Raw genomic sequence first — 16,911 nt, 5'->3', positions numbered from 1 at the left:
TTAACCCTAGTATAATAGTGTAATTATTATTTGTTAATGTTATTTGCACTACTGTTTACTAAAATTTCTTTTTTGTACAATATTATTTTTCATTAACTTTTTTACATCATTTTATCAGTTTTGTATATAAAATTTATAATCGTGTGGGTCTATGGTACTTTTAACAGTGTTGCCTCTGTCTGTTTGTCTATCTATCTATCTAGGTCATCCCTGTAATAGATAGAGTAGATTATTACATTAGACATTATTGCATACCTGTCCATCTTCCGTCATCTTGAGAAGCTGTAGCTGAAGAAAAGGCAACTTTTTCAGTGGCTTCAAAGAAAAGGAAATAAATAAAAAAGAGAGACAAAGATGGAGAGCTTACAGCTATAACGACTCCATCTCCCAGGATTCCTTTTTGCACTCCTAAAGCGGAAACGCTGGAGGGACTCCATGGAAACGGCCCACTGGCGTGCTTGCCTGATAGAAAAGAGCGTTCATTGATAGCTAGCTAACGTAAAATAAGAGATTCTGTCTACCCGAACATATTTCACACTGTGTGCCTGCAATGATGAGCCGTACGCCTGACGCGAGCGCGAGGTAAGAAAGATCCCACCCGTCAAACACATCCCGTGTTATTTGGTGGGGAGAGTTAACGTTAGCATTAACAAAATAATCGGACGTACTGTGTATGCATAAAGGTAGGCTAGCAGTTAACTAGTTAACCTGTGTCGTCACGCTTCTCATCGATAAACTGCACTCATAACGAGTTATTTGTTCGTCGGTTAAGCCATAGTTAGTGATGCTATATAGCTATAGAGTCACTATTCACTGAACGGGCATGTGTTTATAATACTAAAACAGCGCACTTACTAGTTTAGCTGTTTTATTGCATGCAGCTGGTCGAGTGACCGTATAACCAAAGAGTAATGGAGCGAAGGATAACAAGCCAGGATGCATCGCATCTACAGGATGTTTTGTATGGATTGCTACTTGCATTTAGATGAAACAGCAATAAGTAATTTTCACAGGCCTTGTGCAAAATAGACGTTTATCGTTTTCCCTACTCAAATATATGAAACCGTTTATAAAATTATGTTTCATTACTGCTGTTGATGTTCTCCTTTATCCTTTCCAGGGATAACCAAACAAGGAGGATCCAAGAGAACATCACCAATGTGGAGAAACATTTTGGACAGATGTGCCAACTCTTTGCTGCCTATGTCAGTAAGACAGCCAAGGTACGAGACAAGGCAGACCTTCTGGTCCGGGAAATTAGCCTGTATGCAGACACCGAAACACCAAGCCTTAAGAGGGGGATGAAGCAGTATGCTGACCATCTGGCCAAGATTCAAGATTATCGTCAAGCTCAGGTGAACCTCCTTGAATCCTTGTCTTCAATAATTATTTCATGTTTATATCCATAATTTAAATATTGGTTAGAAGAGAAACTAATGCAGTGCTGCTCTTGCAGGTGGAACGACTTGAATCTAAAATCATAGAGCCATTAAAAAGCTATGGAGCTGTAGTGAAACGGAAAAGGGTAAGTTTTACTGCAGCCTGCTGCCATGTTGACACTGATTTGAACCACACATCCATCCAATCAGGTGCGCTGGAGCCTATCCCAGCTGTCATAAAGCAGGATTTGGGGTCTATTAACACATAGTGAGTGAGAAAGGTGACTGGAAAGGAAAAACTCAATGCATCATGGGAATCCCCCGGCAGCCTACATCTATTGCAGCATAACTAAGGGAGGATTCAGGGTCACCTGGTCCTAACTATATGCTTTAGCAAAAAGGAAAGTTTTAAGCCTAATCTTAAAAGTAGAGATAGTGTCTGTCTCCCGAATCCAAACGGGAAGCTGGTTCCACAGAAGAGGGGCCTGAAAACTGAAGGCTCTGCCTCCCATTGTACTTTTAAATACTCTAGGAACAACAAATAAGCCTGGATAAAGGAGCCTAGGGGGCAGTGAGGGACGCAGAGCAATTTGCTGTTGGTGTCATTACTATGGCAAAGGCACATGAGGGCAGTATTGTCTTAATGATAACATATCTTCAAGCCACTTTGTGTGTGTGTGTGTGTGTGTGTTTACTTGTATTCTGCTCTTGCATGCATTCATTCATTTTAATTTTTCAAAAAATGTGCCCTTTCCTTCAATATGTTCAACGGCTAAAGTCACAGAGCAATTAAAAACCTATGGTTGACAGTACAGTTGAAGATAAACGAAAAACTTGCACAACAGGATCTACTAGAGATCCTGATCCTCACTGATGCACACCAAATTCTTATATGTTAAGTCATGTTTAGCAAACTGTGCATTACACGCTACCACTATTAATTCTTTTGATAACTTCTGTGAATTTGTGTATCTGTGCAGGAGGATCTGAAGACTACTCAGAGTGCCAGAGACAGAGAAGCCAAACAGATGGCTCAGCTCGAGAGGACCAGGCAGAGAAACCCCTCAGACAGGCAGATCATTGTATCCTTGACTTGTTTCTCTTCAGTTCTTTAAATCTCTCTCTGATACCAGATTGAAAAAAAGGCTTCAGTGTTACAACAGCCATCTGTATAAATAATCAAATGAATGCCTGCTAATATCAATTCAATTCTTTGTTAGTTATAGATATCAGCTTAGAGCTGTTTGAAATGTTTGTTGTGCCAAGTTTGGAGAGTTTTACCTGCAATTCCTGTGATGTGGTAACAAGTGCTGTACAGGATCCACCTGCAGAATTAGAATAAACAGACAAGCTTATATTTCTTAAGTTTCCTTGACTGAGCTTTCAGTCTCAGGTGCGTCCCATGTAATATGTGCTTTCATCAGTGGTAATGTATAAATAGAAATATGAAAAACATTCCAGAATTAAACTTAGAAACAAACTCACAATCACAGTGTAAATTCTTTACAAGAGCTTAAACCAGTTGGACACTGCACCTGACTTATTTTAGTCTGTTATGTTTTGAGTTGAGTTTTATATGTGTATATATATTATTTTTGCCGTTAGGCTGAGAGTGAACTCCAGAGAGCCACCATGGATGCCACACGGACCACGAAGCAGCTGGAGGAGACCATCGATGAGTTTGAGAGGCAGAAGATCCAAGACATCAAGGTTTACTTTTTGTGCACCTCAGATTATTAAGTACTGGCTTCAAACTTGCATTAAAGCATTCACACTTGAGAATTTTAAAGAAAACATATTTAATTAGTAAAAATTTGGAACCATTAAAATGCAATAGGAATGAGTAACTTATAAGAAAGACCGAATGACAACAGACCGAACCTGTATGTAGTACAGCTAAGGTTATTTTAAACATTGATCTGCCTATAAATAATAAACCTAAATACATAAGTTTGAAAGGACGCAACATTCAACATTTTGTTACAGGTCAGATACTTAAATCCTTATATTAAATTCAGTTATGATAGCTTTTAATTGTAAACATAGAAATTAAGATGGGAATGACTGAACAGGCAAGCAGTACTTGACTACAGAGTAGTAAATGGCCACTGTTACGACCCGGCTCAAAAGCCGCAACATAAAAAAAGGAGACGAATAGCAGAGTGTAGGTGAGAAGAGGTTTTAACTTAAAATTGTATACCAGGTTGGTTAAAATGGCTGGTACCACCAAGGCAAAGACAAGTGAGCTCCCCGGAAGCTTGCCTCAGGTATGCTTTTATCCACACCTGACTAGGTGTGGCCAATTAGCACCAGCTGAACACATTGAGATGATTAGGGGCTGCAGAGGGACGTAACACCACATCTGCCGTTCACAGCAACTACTTGCAGACTTTTATGTCGATCGTGGTTCTTTGGACGTAGCATGGAAATATCTGGAAAGATTTCCCTGTTGTGACCATCTTTCACCCTCAGTTAATGTTGTAGAATTGTAGAGGCGTGCCAGACAGGAAATAATAACTTTGCCAGTTGTTAAAACCATAACCCACTGGTGTGTATGTATGTGCATGTGTAACATACATATGAACAAGCAATCATTGCATTTGATTTACGAGCATTAAAAACTGACGTACGTTCCTGAACCCATCTCGATCATGAAGTTTTTATATATAATCTTTTAATATATTTTTGTGTATTTTTATATTTAAGTGCACAGAAAAAGTGCACATTTTATTTAAAGTAAATATTTTAATCAGTGACCATATATAGTACAAATCTTGGTTTAATTAATATTGAACTAGTCTTGTGTCATTATGGGATGATGATGATGATAACAGTTTGGTTTGGATAACTCTGGTGAAAGGAAGATTATTATAATTATTGCTGTCTGCAGTAATTTCTATTTCATAGATTTGCTTTGACTTAGTAACCATGCCTACATGACCTAACATGCGCATACATCCCAACATGCACATGAACAATGTCAGAGGTGGGGAAAAGCAGAAGTAACAGTAGTGCAGGGCCTGTTGCAATATGGCTAGCATGTGTGCGGCAACTGTGGACAACCAAACAGCCCTACGTAGGATTTACTGTGATGTGTAGAAAGATATCAGCTGATTTTGTGGACTGTCTGGACTGATCCCATGCTCTGTCTGCTGTCACAGTGCACTTGTGGTTCAGTTGAATTGGTTCAGAGTCTGTTCCATATTGAAATATTCAGTATTTGATATTTGTGTCTTCTCTCACTGTAGAAAATCTTTTGTGAGTTTGTGACAGTGGAAATGTCATTCCACGCCAAGGCTTTGGAGGTTTACACCCTGGCCTACCAAAGCATTCAAAATGTGGACGAGGAGGAGGACTTGGAGGTAAGTTGATGCTCTGCTCAACAGTGGCCTTGGCCTTAGCCAAATGGTCTTACTGAGGTTAAAAATGTACATAAATGTATGTACATCATCAGGTTATTTTAATACATCCAAAATAACACGGTCTTATGCACCCATCTTTCTTTGAGTCATTGCTCGTACATGCACACACCCTTTAATTTACGTCAGCGTTTGAAGTAACCTGCATTGAATTCTACACAATTCATTCAGTCACGCTAACTGGGTTGCTTGTGTTTACAATTTAATGAGAGGTTTGCTGTACTATTTTTAAGAGAGAAAGCACGTCCTGAAAAAACAAAGGATCAATGATGTTCGTCGAGCAACGTTCCTCCTGCAGTTGCCCTTGTGTTATTTTCCTCCACCCCTCGCTATCTCATCTGTGTGTTTTTGCACTGAATCATTTGCCTTCCATTCACATGGAAGCAAAACTCCTCATCGAGACAAGGCTGTTTTTCAGTGACTCATAGTACAAAGCATGGGAGATTGAATCATCTGAAACGGGCACAATGACAGGCATGTAGATAATCCTGATCGAGAACCATGGCTGAATTTGTTTTCTACACAGTGAAAGCCACTGGGGTGGTTTCAGCAGTAGTTTGTTGTGTTTGCTATGAAAATAATACTTTTGGAGCTGGTTTAAGGATATGTGTGACATTAACAGACTGTCATCGCTGTCGGTGAATTTTGTTGTAGAGTATTTTTACTTTCTCTATCTGTTTGTGTGTTTTTATCCCTGCTTTTAATGCATCTGTAAATAAAATACCCTGAATTTAACCTATATGACCTTATTGTACTGTTTGCTATGCCCCGTGGGCTTGTGTACAGGTGCTGCTTCCATTCAGTTTTGTCTCTATAGAAAAGTACCTCTTTTCAGCCCCTCTTACTGTCTCTGGCAGGTGTTCAGGAGTTCTCTGCACCCCCCCGACTACCAGTCACGCTTAGACATAGTGCGAGCTAATTCCAAAACTTCCCTTGATCGGACCGGGTCCTTCCTGAACTCATCAGGGACATTACAGGTAAGATACAGTCAGTGATTAAAAGCTCCAATACAGAGACAAGAATTCCCCATCAAGTATCTGTAATGCCATTCCTTTTCACCTTTGGCTTTGAGTGTTGCACAAGTTTCATTGCGATGATAAAATTCAAAATTCCCTTCTTCCTTTTGTGAGCTCAGAAGTCTTCCTCATACCAGTAGAGGCTGGTGCTTGATAACAGTGAGTCTTATCAGTAGTTGCAATGATTATGCGTGGAATCACCCTGGCCATCAATCGGTGTTGTTTTTTTGTTACCCATGACATTGCATCCAAGGAACATCATGCATTTCCTCCTGCATTCAGTTTTACCCCAGGATCTTAACAGTGACACCGCACTGTTTTGTGATTTTATTTTTTTATATAGTTGCATTCTAGACTACAATTTCTCACTAATTGACAAATGAGAATTTGATATTTTTAATTGATAGTTTTCCATGGGTCTCATGGAGTCTGTTGAAATGTAGTGTCTACACTGTAGACTCTACAGTATCTACAGATGCCCATATTGGAACTTGCAGATACAGATTGCTGTACGCAGCTGTCACTAGAATATGCCTCAGATATGTGTTGCGTCACATCTTGAGATCATACTTTGGCGTCGCTGATTAGGTTTGATTTTTATCTGAGAGAAATTGCAATCACTGCTAAACAGAAAAGACATTTGCAGTCAGGAAAAAGAGAGGATTTATGACCCTGTTTGCATTAAGGATGAAGCCAGAATGGAAAGTTGAAAGTAGAGCATGTTAGTGCACATGGAGAAAGTGTCCTCATTCTTACATGAATACCGTTCACACAATACGAAAGGTACTTTTGCTTCCTGGAGCCAGACTTTCTTATCATTTTTACAGTGGTCTTGAGCAGTAGTTCTCCAGGCTTTATGGTTTCTCGATGTTTTTTATTTGGACATTGGCTACTTTTTCACTCATTTGCAGTGCAATGTGGATTTTTTTAAAGGCATCCAACATTAAGAAAAGAGCTTTGAATGTCCTTCAAGAAGCCTGAAGAACTATTCCTGAAAACTACTTAAAGGCATTACAAAAAAGTTACCTTGGAGAGTTCACACTGTGCTGAAGAATAAAGATGCCAGATATTGACTTTCAAGCTTGTTAAAACTGTACAAATTCTGTTTTTGATTTATGTAAAAGGTAAAGACACAGGGAAGTTTTGGCACGTTTAAAAACAATCTTTTCCATGTATATTTGCACATATATGGAAATGTGTGTGTACATATATCTATGTTTGCTTATGTTTCATCTATGTAAGCAAATTACAAAGAAATAATGGGTAACCCAAAACTTACACAGTACTGTATAAATACATAAGTCAATCCTCATGAGAAGTTAATGTGAGGAATGTGGTCTCAGCGCACTTTGCGGTGTGCTTACACCTACCCTTCATTGTTTCTACTAATAACCGCAACTGAAGAAACAAAACAAAAAAACAGATTCCTTGGAAGTTGAGCTTAATGATTACCTGCCAAGTGTTTTAGTTGCATTGACTGTTTATTTGTTGTCACAGCAACAAAGAGCTGGTAGTCGTCAGACGAGAAAAGAGGAGGAGGAGGAGGAAGAGGAGGATGAAGATGAATCTGAAGAGGATGTTGACGAGGATGAAGACGACACAGATGATGAAAATTAAATACTCAAATTGTTTGGTTTTGATTTTATGATAACAGAAAGATTAAAAGGCATTTTATAAAAGAAAAGCAACCTCATTGCCAAAACCACATCACACATCTGCTCTGAGCAGTATTGCAGTGGTAGTGTTGTAGCGCCGTGATGCTTTGTAAGAGATCTACAATTTGTAATCCAGGCTCCTGTTGTCTTAGTTAGACTTTTATATAACACACAATAAAATGTGCATTATTGGTCGATTGCGTTTAAGAATAAAAATATATTTTTATGCTTTGCATTGTTTCAGTGAATCAGTTTTTCTATAATAAGAGCGCGGCGTACCCTCTCTCCCTCTGCATAAAAATGTCGACAGAGAGGTTGATTGTTATTTTAGAAATTGTTTGGCGAGTGAATCAGTCTAAGTGACAGTAGTTACGTGACGACTGCAGTTAAAAGTGACTCATCTCTTCCACAGACATGCAAAAATGGTACAAATGAGTTCGGGAACATTTTGCACTGCACTGCACTGTCTGTGTTCATCTGAAAAAAAAAAACCTCTGTGTGTGTGTGTGCATTATGTGTAATTTGAGATGTGCCTCTCTGTATATGGCACTTCATGAAGCCAATTATGTGCATGTGGGTTACATTATGTGTTGTCTGCCACTGTGTCGGCTGATGGCCGTCCTGCATGAGTCACTCAACACATTTTATATTCCTCATCTGCCAGTGTCATGATGAATTCTTTTCTGCCTTTGGTCTTATGCACACAAACACGTATCGCGCATCTGTACCATTATCTGTTCAACACACATGATATGTGCACACTTTGACACTTTTTTTTTTTTTTTTTATAAGTACAAGGGCGACCAAAACCTGCCTTACAGCAACACTTATTTTCTCGGCGACGGAGATAAAAGCTGCGTAGGTGGCGTGTCATGAGCCCTCTGCGTAACAGCACCCTAATGCATATAAAGGTTAATGTGTGTGGCATTGCAAACATGGCCACGCTAACAACGCACTCACGTACCAGTTCAACTTTGGTGTACTGTGGATCTGAATGGCCTGCGTTGCAATGAGTCATCGCCTATAAAATGTGTGTTTGTGTGAGGGAGTGAGTCAGAAAGCTTTTCCAATCGCAGATAAACCTAAAGGCTCCACTCCCTGATCGCAGCAAAAGAAGGGACAAGGATTTGTGCGAGAAAAGAGCCTAAAAGGAACATGAAGAGTCATGCGCTTTAAGCGGAAAAACAGGGTCTGGCCATTTTCAGTCTAGAGTCAAAGGTACACAAGTAGGCAAGAGTTGGTTATGAGTCACTATCTTAAAACAAAGGTTGAATAACAAACACGGCGAGCAATTCAAACAAGATGCAAAGAGAAAGGAGGAGGGCTGTGGGGTGAAAGAAGGACAGTTGAAAGAGGTCAGTCACACCTCCTGGTCCTTATTGACTCTGACTCATTGCCCCTCAGCACCGAGCCACAGCTATCAAATTTAACACCCACATCACATGTCAATTGCTGCACGGCTCATTGCAGTTACTTTCACATTCTGTGTCTTTCATTTGAGCTTCATGTCAAAGTTCCCAGAAACCTTCCCATGTTCCACAGGTATTTCTTGTTTCAGCATCAAATTGTTACACATTCGTCAGATGTTTGCCATGCTCAACATTAATTTCATTCTTTCAGTGTGCACAAAAATATGATCAATCAAAGGAAAAAATTATTTAAAAAATCCTGCTTCTTCCAATTTTTGAAAAAGCTGAGCCACTCCTAAACACCACTAGAGGGTGATGTTTAAAAGTTTTGTTACCTGCGCTGTTCACCTCAGAAAACTGATATGGAGACACTGTGTTCTTTTTAAGCTTGGGGGTAGCTGTGGTGTATGGATTTAGCTTCAGGCATCACATATGCATTTCTTAGCCTGCAAAGCCTAGCTTTTAGCATTCATACAACATTTTACAGTAGGTATTACTTAACCGTGTCCCAACACTGTCAATGACTCAATCATTCTGGCCTCCACCTTGTTTGGGATTAACAGGTTTTGCAAAAAATAATAAAAGGCTGATCCTCGATGGAGTCTACCAGTGCATTTATACGTAATGTGATTTAGTCCTTCTGGCATGCACCGACATTAAAAACAACCGCAAAACAGGTGGGAATTCACTTTTTCACCTCAGAAGGCTAACACAGTTTGACAGCTGAGCTGCAACCCTTTCTGAATTTTCCTTTTCCTGAAGCTTCGCACGTTCAGAAATGTGCAAATGTACACAGTGTATAGGGGAAAGATTCATGGGTCAAATCTAATAGAGTCAGTATTTATGGCGCAAAAGTCTAGGGCTGCGTCTCCTATAGATCAAGCGCACAAAGAGCTAAGGATTCCCTCCTCTCTCCTTCTGACTCATCTGCAGTCATCCCCAATGATGAGTGTGCCTCGCTCTGTCAGTGCTCGAGTGTATTTGAAGTGGAAAAGCCACAAAAGTGAGTGCTTTATTTGTGTATGTGGCAACATAGCTCCGAGATCTCAATTGTGTCGCAATATTTTAATAGAGCAGGTAATTTACATGTCTGTGTCTCGTGTGTGTGTGAACATCTATAGAAGTGCATGTAAATGTACATGAATGTGTGCTGCACAGCCCTACAGTACAGTTGTTTAGAATATTAAATACAGTGCCGTGCTGGCGGCTGCTATAAAATCAAGAGGCAGCATAGCCGGAGTGTGACTCACACACTGACTCACTGACAGCACTGCCATGGCGTGTGTATGTCTCGGTGCATGTGTGTGTATGTGTGAGAAAGAGTGCGTCTCACACTATGTGGTTTCTCTGGCAGACCCGCTGTGTGTTGCTGGTGTTCGAAGAAGTCTAAATCTTGCCACATTTGCTGGATCTCACACCAGCACGCACTGCTGTGTGTCTATATTTGTTTTTGTTTTTCTATAAGAGAATATTTGTTACATGTAGAAAAGTCAGAGGATCCACAAACTATACTGAGTACCAGTAAATTCAGCCTTCACACGGGCATTGTGAGTTAATTCACTGAAAACAGCCATGCAGAGAGAGGTAAACTCACTCAAGTGTTTATGATCCACAACATTTACAATTTGTTTATTCTCATTTAGGCCCAATCAGAGCTGAGTTAGATACCCAGTGTAATAGATCCAGGTACACACCTGGGGACAAAGGGGACAAACTTACTGAAGAACTAAAAAAGTGCTTAAATGCCAAGAGATGAATAATTTATCTATATTAATGCAGGAGGAAGCTCATGTTTGTGAAAAGGCTGTCATGATAGGTTTTAAGACTTGTTTGCAGAGAAAAATTGCACGAGCTGCAATGATTATTATTCTCAGTTGTGTTAATTAGGGTTCCACTGATTCAAACGTGACAGGCATTTTTGTTCATCAGATAAAAAAAAGGAAAGCACATGGATTTCTCTTAAATAAGGAAATAGATTCGTTGCTCTTAGTGCACACTGACTGAATATGCTTACAAGTGTAGTCGACCCCCCTAAAAAGGCTCCTGAGGAGACCAGAAAACCTTGAAAAGTCCTTGCAGTTATTTTTCGACTGTAATGCACCGCTTGTGTTTGAAAAACTTTTTAAAAATGTAATTTAAGGGAACTTTTTGTGCTTATTGAATCCCCCTCCCCCTGCAGCTATATACATGTGTTGTGCCTTTTTATGTATCTAAGCAAGTTTTCATGGGAAACAGGAGCACTGTATGCGTGCTTTCAGTCATGTCGTGTTTCCACTGTGAGACCAGACTTCAAGGTGCTCCCAAATGTCTTGTTTACATGTATACAGAAGGAGCTCATCCTCCTATTTCCCTGATTTATGCACCAACATGAAAGGCAGTGAACTTGTTGTCAAGGGCAGAAACTCATAACAGTTATTGTACAGTATCTACCGCGTATTCCAGGATTGCAGGTAAAACTCTAAATCACTGTGCTCTACACGAGGGGTATAGTAATGTAAGCTTCTGTTGGTATGTGTCAACTCTGGAACGGAATATTATTTGACGGCAATAAAGTCAGCGTGACTTCTCGTTTGCTTTCAGATGCCTGATAGCAGCGTCATTTGGTTATTCCCGCTATGCATTGTTTGCAAAAGAATAAGGGGGAAGTGGGAAACCTGGTATTTATGTCCATGTGGGTGTGCTTTTTCTACAGACCAAACAAAAAGTAAAATGTATGAAAAAGGCCAACCATGCTTGCGGAAAGGATTACTTATCCTGTTAAGAGTTTGATTTAAACTGAGATTAGAAGATTTAAGGTCACTTTCCAAGTAAATATTAGACATGGAATTAATTAAGTCTAATAATAAATATTCTTTGATATACAGTGCAACAATAGAAAGATGTGGTGAAACGAAGTGCCTTAGATACGAGTGCATAACACAGTTGTTAAGTCATGTTTGCTAAACGGCTTCAGATACTCGCGTGTATCTGCTGGACCTGATATCCAGGTTTGGCTTCTTACTCTACCTACTAATCTATTTAACCCTGTAGCTGTGTAGATGTTGAAATCATCCGCTTTTAAAGGAAGAGAAAAGACGGGAAATTAATAAGCACACTGTACACAATGTAGAAAAACTGCATTCTATGCTGATGTGTTATTGGGGCTCCAGCTCAGGAACTGCTGCTAACATCTTGGTGCCAAATACCACATGGCCCTTCAAGGGGTCTTTTAGAGGTCACACTAAAAGACCACCATGGTAGGCACTGATGGTCTTTGTTTATGGTCATTATTGTTATTTGTTTCTCGTTTTGCGCTAAGGTCTAAAATTCCCCAGAATGATGAAGAATTTGGTCAACAATCAAAATTTGAAAGATACAAACCATGATCACATTTCCTGCACCCTCCTTATATAAGCATGGGACTCATATGGGTCGTAAACATGAACAAAGTTATCAGGCTTATTTTGCCTAGTAGCAAAAACTGTCACCTATGGATAAACTTTGTTACATTAAATAAAAAATCTGGATTATCGGTATATACTTTGTAAGACAGATAAGAAATTTAGTAAAGAGTAAAATTATCAGAAGCAATGGATGTTACTTTGACTTACAATGACAGAAATGAGCAACTTCTTTTTCTACAGTTTATGCATTGTACAGGCTGCTTTTTCCAGGCACAGCAGCGAGGCAGACCTTGACATGGCTCTGCATAAGAGCTTTAGCCTCGGCGTGTAGCGCTGTGTGTAGGTCTGTGTGTGTATTCAAAATTCTCTGTGTCTGCCTTGTTGTTCTGTCCCGTGCCTATCATCAGCCAGCAGCCTCATATCTGTGGATCCTTGTAAGCCATTTTAGGTGGTGGCCAATCTCAGCCTCATGCCAGGTGAGCAGCAAATGTCTCTTATGGTCAACCAACAACTTCCTGTTATAGTGCTACATTTAACCTGCAGTACATCAGCCTTATTAGTTCTGCAGTGCATCACAGTATGAAACTGTTATTATGAGCTCTAGTTCTGTAAACAGTTTCTGAATCTTTGTTACAAAATAATTTAACCATTTTACTGTTTCTATGTCATAAGTTGTATTTTGCATTTACACCAAGAACCAAACCTGATACAAATATGCCAGCACGTCAAGATGAAAATCATGACAGCATCCATCTTTACAGGCTTTAAGCAGCCAAACTGTTCAAGTGAAGAACTGCGGGCGTGTATGTCACATGGTCCATCCAGCATCAGATTTTTTATAAAGTGTATAGCTAGCTACACTGGCTGCTTACAGCTTTGAAAGCCAGTTATCCATCTTTCATGCTTATTTAGTGTGCTATGGTTCACTGGTTACATGAAATTAGCTCATGGTAGATGGTGATAGACAGATGGTTTATTCAAAAAACCTGAATTTTTTTGAAAGCCCATACCCAAACAGTTCACAAGGCTGACTTGCCAAAATGTTTCTGTCAAAAATTTCTAAGTCAGGCAATTCCCTCAAAGCTTCCACATTTATTTTAGTCACACCTGGGTAAAGTCCCAAATGATTATTTTAGATTTAGCTCAAAATTATACCTAGTTACATGTATGACAATGGCTTAGCCCAATACTTTTTTCCATATAGTATAATCAATACTATATTTGCACGACTAAAATAAAATGTTGCTATTTGTGTCTAGAAGGAGGTGGAACTATCTTGCAAGCTTCCTGTAGGTTAATTCTAATTGACCAATTGCAATTTTAATATAGTGGGATTAATAGAGGTGAACAGACTCTCTGTAGATGGCTGGTTTCTGTGTATCAGACCAGCTTCTGAAAGAAAAACAAAGAATACAAAGCACTACAGAAACTCCAAACGACATATATATAACATTAGTGTTGTTGTATTTTTCGCTCTTTTTAAACAGGGCTTGAACCTGGCACGCTTTTCAAGCCTCACGTACGGTATAATTTACAAGAATGTGTGAAGTGGCTAAACGTGCACAGAGCGTCATAAGGAGCGGAAAAATATTAGTCTGCATTCTTGCTCAACAAAGACAGCTTTCTCCTTCCACATTTTGAAAAATCTGAACACAGCGTTTCCCCTTAATGCTCGTGCTGCCCATGCCCCCGCCCTCTCACTCTCCCTAAGTAGAAAAATAAAGTGAAACTAAAGACAGAATGTGACATGAGAAGCTGTCAGGCCTATCTTGGGTCAACAGCAGGGGGTCAAAGCTACAGAGCCATTGAGAGAAGTGTTAAGCGTCTCTCAGGGACACTTTGTTACATGACATCATGGTGAAAAGGGAGAATGAGCTGTTTGCATGTTTGCGCATACATTTACAATTTTTACAAGGGTGAGAAGAGTCCATCAGGCAAGCTACTCCGTCCTCGTGTAGACTTTACTGACATCCTCACAATCCTTCACTGATTATTACACAACATGTCAAAACAGAGACAGGAAGCCAGCTATAGCAGTGCAACCTGTCTTTTAAAAGTACAGTCAAATAGAAAATGCAGCAGCAGCATCACACAATAAGAAGGAGAGGAGAAGTCACGCACAGACTCTCAGACCCAAGAGGACATTTATAGAAGAAAAAAAATGTGTGAACATATAAACAAATGCTTTCACCTACACACACACACACACACACATAAATAGAGACACAAAAGTGGCTATGAAACAGCCTGGGAACAGCTAGTCCACTAATGAGGTCTATCCCATGAGGATTTAGTACTGCACAGAGGAATGCAGGCTCTTTGCTCTCATGACTGACCTGCCCTGTCACACACACACACACACACACACACAGAGATGGAGGAACTTTACTGTCCGAGAGCTACCCTCTTACACATGAATGAGAAGTGGTAGAAGGTATCCAAGACTAGGGTACTTATAATTTGGTTGGTAGTGCACTGGAAACAAACATAACAAGCACACTGGGGAATTTGACACTAATTTGAGACGAGAGCAGCGCGGGCAGGGAAAAAAGGGGGGAACGGGCTAAGAAAACAGAATGAGAAGAGAGAATAAATAAACAAGGGCACAGACGGGTCAGAGAGACACAGAGAGAGGGACACTGAGTTATGAGGATATGAATCTCAGAGTTTTATTTGCACTTAACATTTGTTCTCAGGACTGGCTCGTGATGTGGATGTGAGAGCCAAAATGAGTGAGTTTACTAGAACAGATCTGGTGTCTGAAGCAGACAGACCCCCATCACTGGTGGCCCGCTGACGATGCCTGCTGCTAGTTGAGAGACAGACAGCATGGGTGTCCATCTCCGTCAGAACTCTCTCACATAACAAACCAATGTGTTCTCCACTAGTGAAAGTACAACTTTGAGATAAAAAACTTTATAAACTAATTTTGTTTTGAACAAGCGTTACAGTATATGAACCGTGTGGCATAAAAGCAAACAATCTCTACTGTGTTCAAATTATGCTGAACAAACTCTGGTGCTCTGATAAAAAAAATTAAATAAAAACATTCATCTGAAAAGTTAAGATCAACTTTAATGGATTTACAATTTAAGATGTTTGCACCACACTACAAAATGATTGTGCCTTCTCTTACAATAAACAATGAGCTGCTCCCCATAATTTATGACAATTTGAGCATTTCGTGATAACTAGTAGTGATAATCAGCACAGGCATTATTTTTAGGTTCAAATATGTAGCCTGTGCCTTTGTTTACGTGAATTCTCACATGATAAGATACGTCTTTTCACACCTTCCCGGCCCATGTTTGTTGCGATGATGATGATGACGAATGGGATGAGAAAGTTTTGTTCTCCCAACACTTGTCGCTCATTTGTTCATTGTTTACACTTCAACTATTAATGCAGATATTTTTGAGAGCTTGTGAGACAATAGTAAAAGATCTTGAGAATGCATTTCAACTTGTATTTCCTTTTTGCACTCCACACGGGCTGTTTATGTGCACCTAGCAAAAGCCCACTCGAACGCGATGGGTCAATGCTGCTAAGACTACCAGTATCAAAAATTATACCCTTTGCTTCTGGATTTCAAATTAAAATAGTTACAGTAATGTGTTACTGTAATCAGATCACATTTTTCAGTAATGGAGTAATGTAAGGCATTACTGTGCCAAATTCAACAATCACATTAGAGTTACAATTATGTCCGTACTTGCATTACGAAATTCTTAGATTATCTGCTTTATGGGTGGATAGAAAGGCAAGAAAAACCATACCTTTGTCTTAGCCAAGAACCCAGAGTGATGTTAAAGCTGAAGGTATGCAGAACCCAATCCAGCAGCCAGAATTGGATCTTCAAGAGGTAACAAAGGCAATGATGATCAGTCATGTGTGTACTCATTAAGATTTGTGTTAGTGTGTAAATTTAAGTTGTTAACTGGTAATTATGTAACAATCCATTTCTGGCCATGTTACAGAGTAATGCACAAGTAATGTAGCTTAATGACTAGGGTAACAATTTACTTTCTCCAGGGAATAATTAAGGAATATAATGCAATTTACAGGGCACAACAAAAAGAATCATCCAATTTCAAAGTGTTTTTATTCCTCAGCCGTTCAGCCGTTAGAAAGAGGGGATTTGTTACTTTCACAGGGTCCAGGTAGGTAGCATAATTACGCTAGTGGCTGCAGTGACTTTGAGCATGCTCGCAAAGTATGGGATATGGGTTGTGCGTCCAGAAAGGGAAACATATATTGAGCAGCATGTTTTAAAATTTACCACAAGTTTGTATGTCTGTTACTTTAAAGAAATATAGCTTTTTGAAAGTGGATGATTCTTTTTGATACATACTTTGTAATACATTGTGTGAAACATTACATTTATTGAGCAGCAGAGTTCATTCAGAACTCTGCTGCTCGAGTCCTCACTAAGACCAAAAAGGTCTTTACACTGGCTGCCTGTCCGTCAGAGGATAGACTTTAAAGTTCTGATGCTGGTCTATAGAGCGCTGAATGGTTTAGGACCAAAATACATCAGTGACCTCCTGACCCAGTATGAACCTTCCAGATCCCTCAGGTCATCTGGATCCGGTTTTTTATCAGTTCCCAGAGTCAGAACCAGACACTGAGAAGCTGCATTCAGCGTTTATG

The 16,911-nt window shown here is 39.7% G+C and overlaps 1 protein-coding gene across 1 annotated transcript; it reads left to right on the top strand.

Moving 5' to 3' along the window:
- The first annotated feature begins 420 nt into the window (after positions 1-420).
- cibar1 (CBY1 interacting BAR domain containing 1) lies at positions 421-7,702 on the top strand. Its single transcript, XM_065469469.1, has 8 exons — positions 421-582; positions 1,121-1,355; positions 1,457-1,525; positions 2,360-2,461; positions 2,985-3,089; positions 4,628-4,741; positions 5,656-5,775; positions 7,312-7,702. The coding sequence occupies exons 1-8, from the start codon at positions 551-553 to the stop codon at positions 7,429-7,431; spliced, it is 897 nt and encodes a 298-aa protein (XP_065325541.1). The 5' UTR covers positions 421-550; the 3' UTR covers positions 7,432-7,702.
- Positions 7,703-16,911: the final 9,209 nt, after the last annotated feature.

Source organism: Pelmatolapia mariae, linkage group LG22 (genome assembly GCF_036321145.2).
Source record: "Pelmatolapia mariae isolate MD_Pm_ZW linkage group LG22, Pm_UMD_F_2, whole genome shotgun sequence".
Lineage (NCBI taxonomy): Eukaryota > Metazoa > Chordata > Actinopteri > Cichliformes > Cichlidae > Pelmatolapia > Pelmatolapia mariae.
The sequence above is the reverse complement of the archived record's forward strand: the minus strand, read 5'-3'. Positions and strand labels throughout refer to the sequence as shown.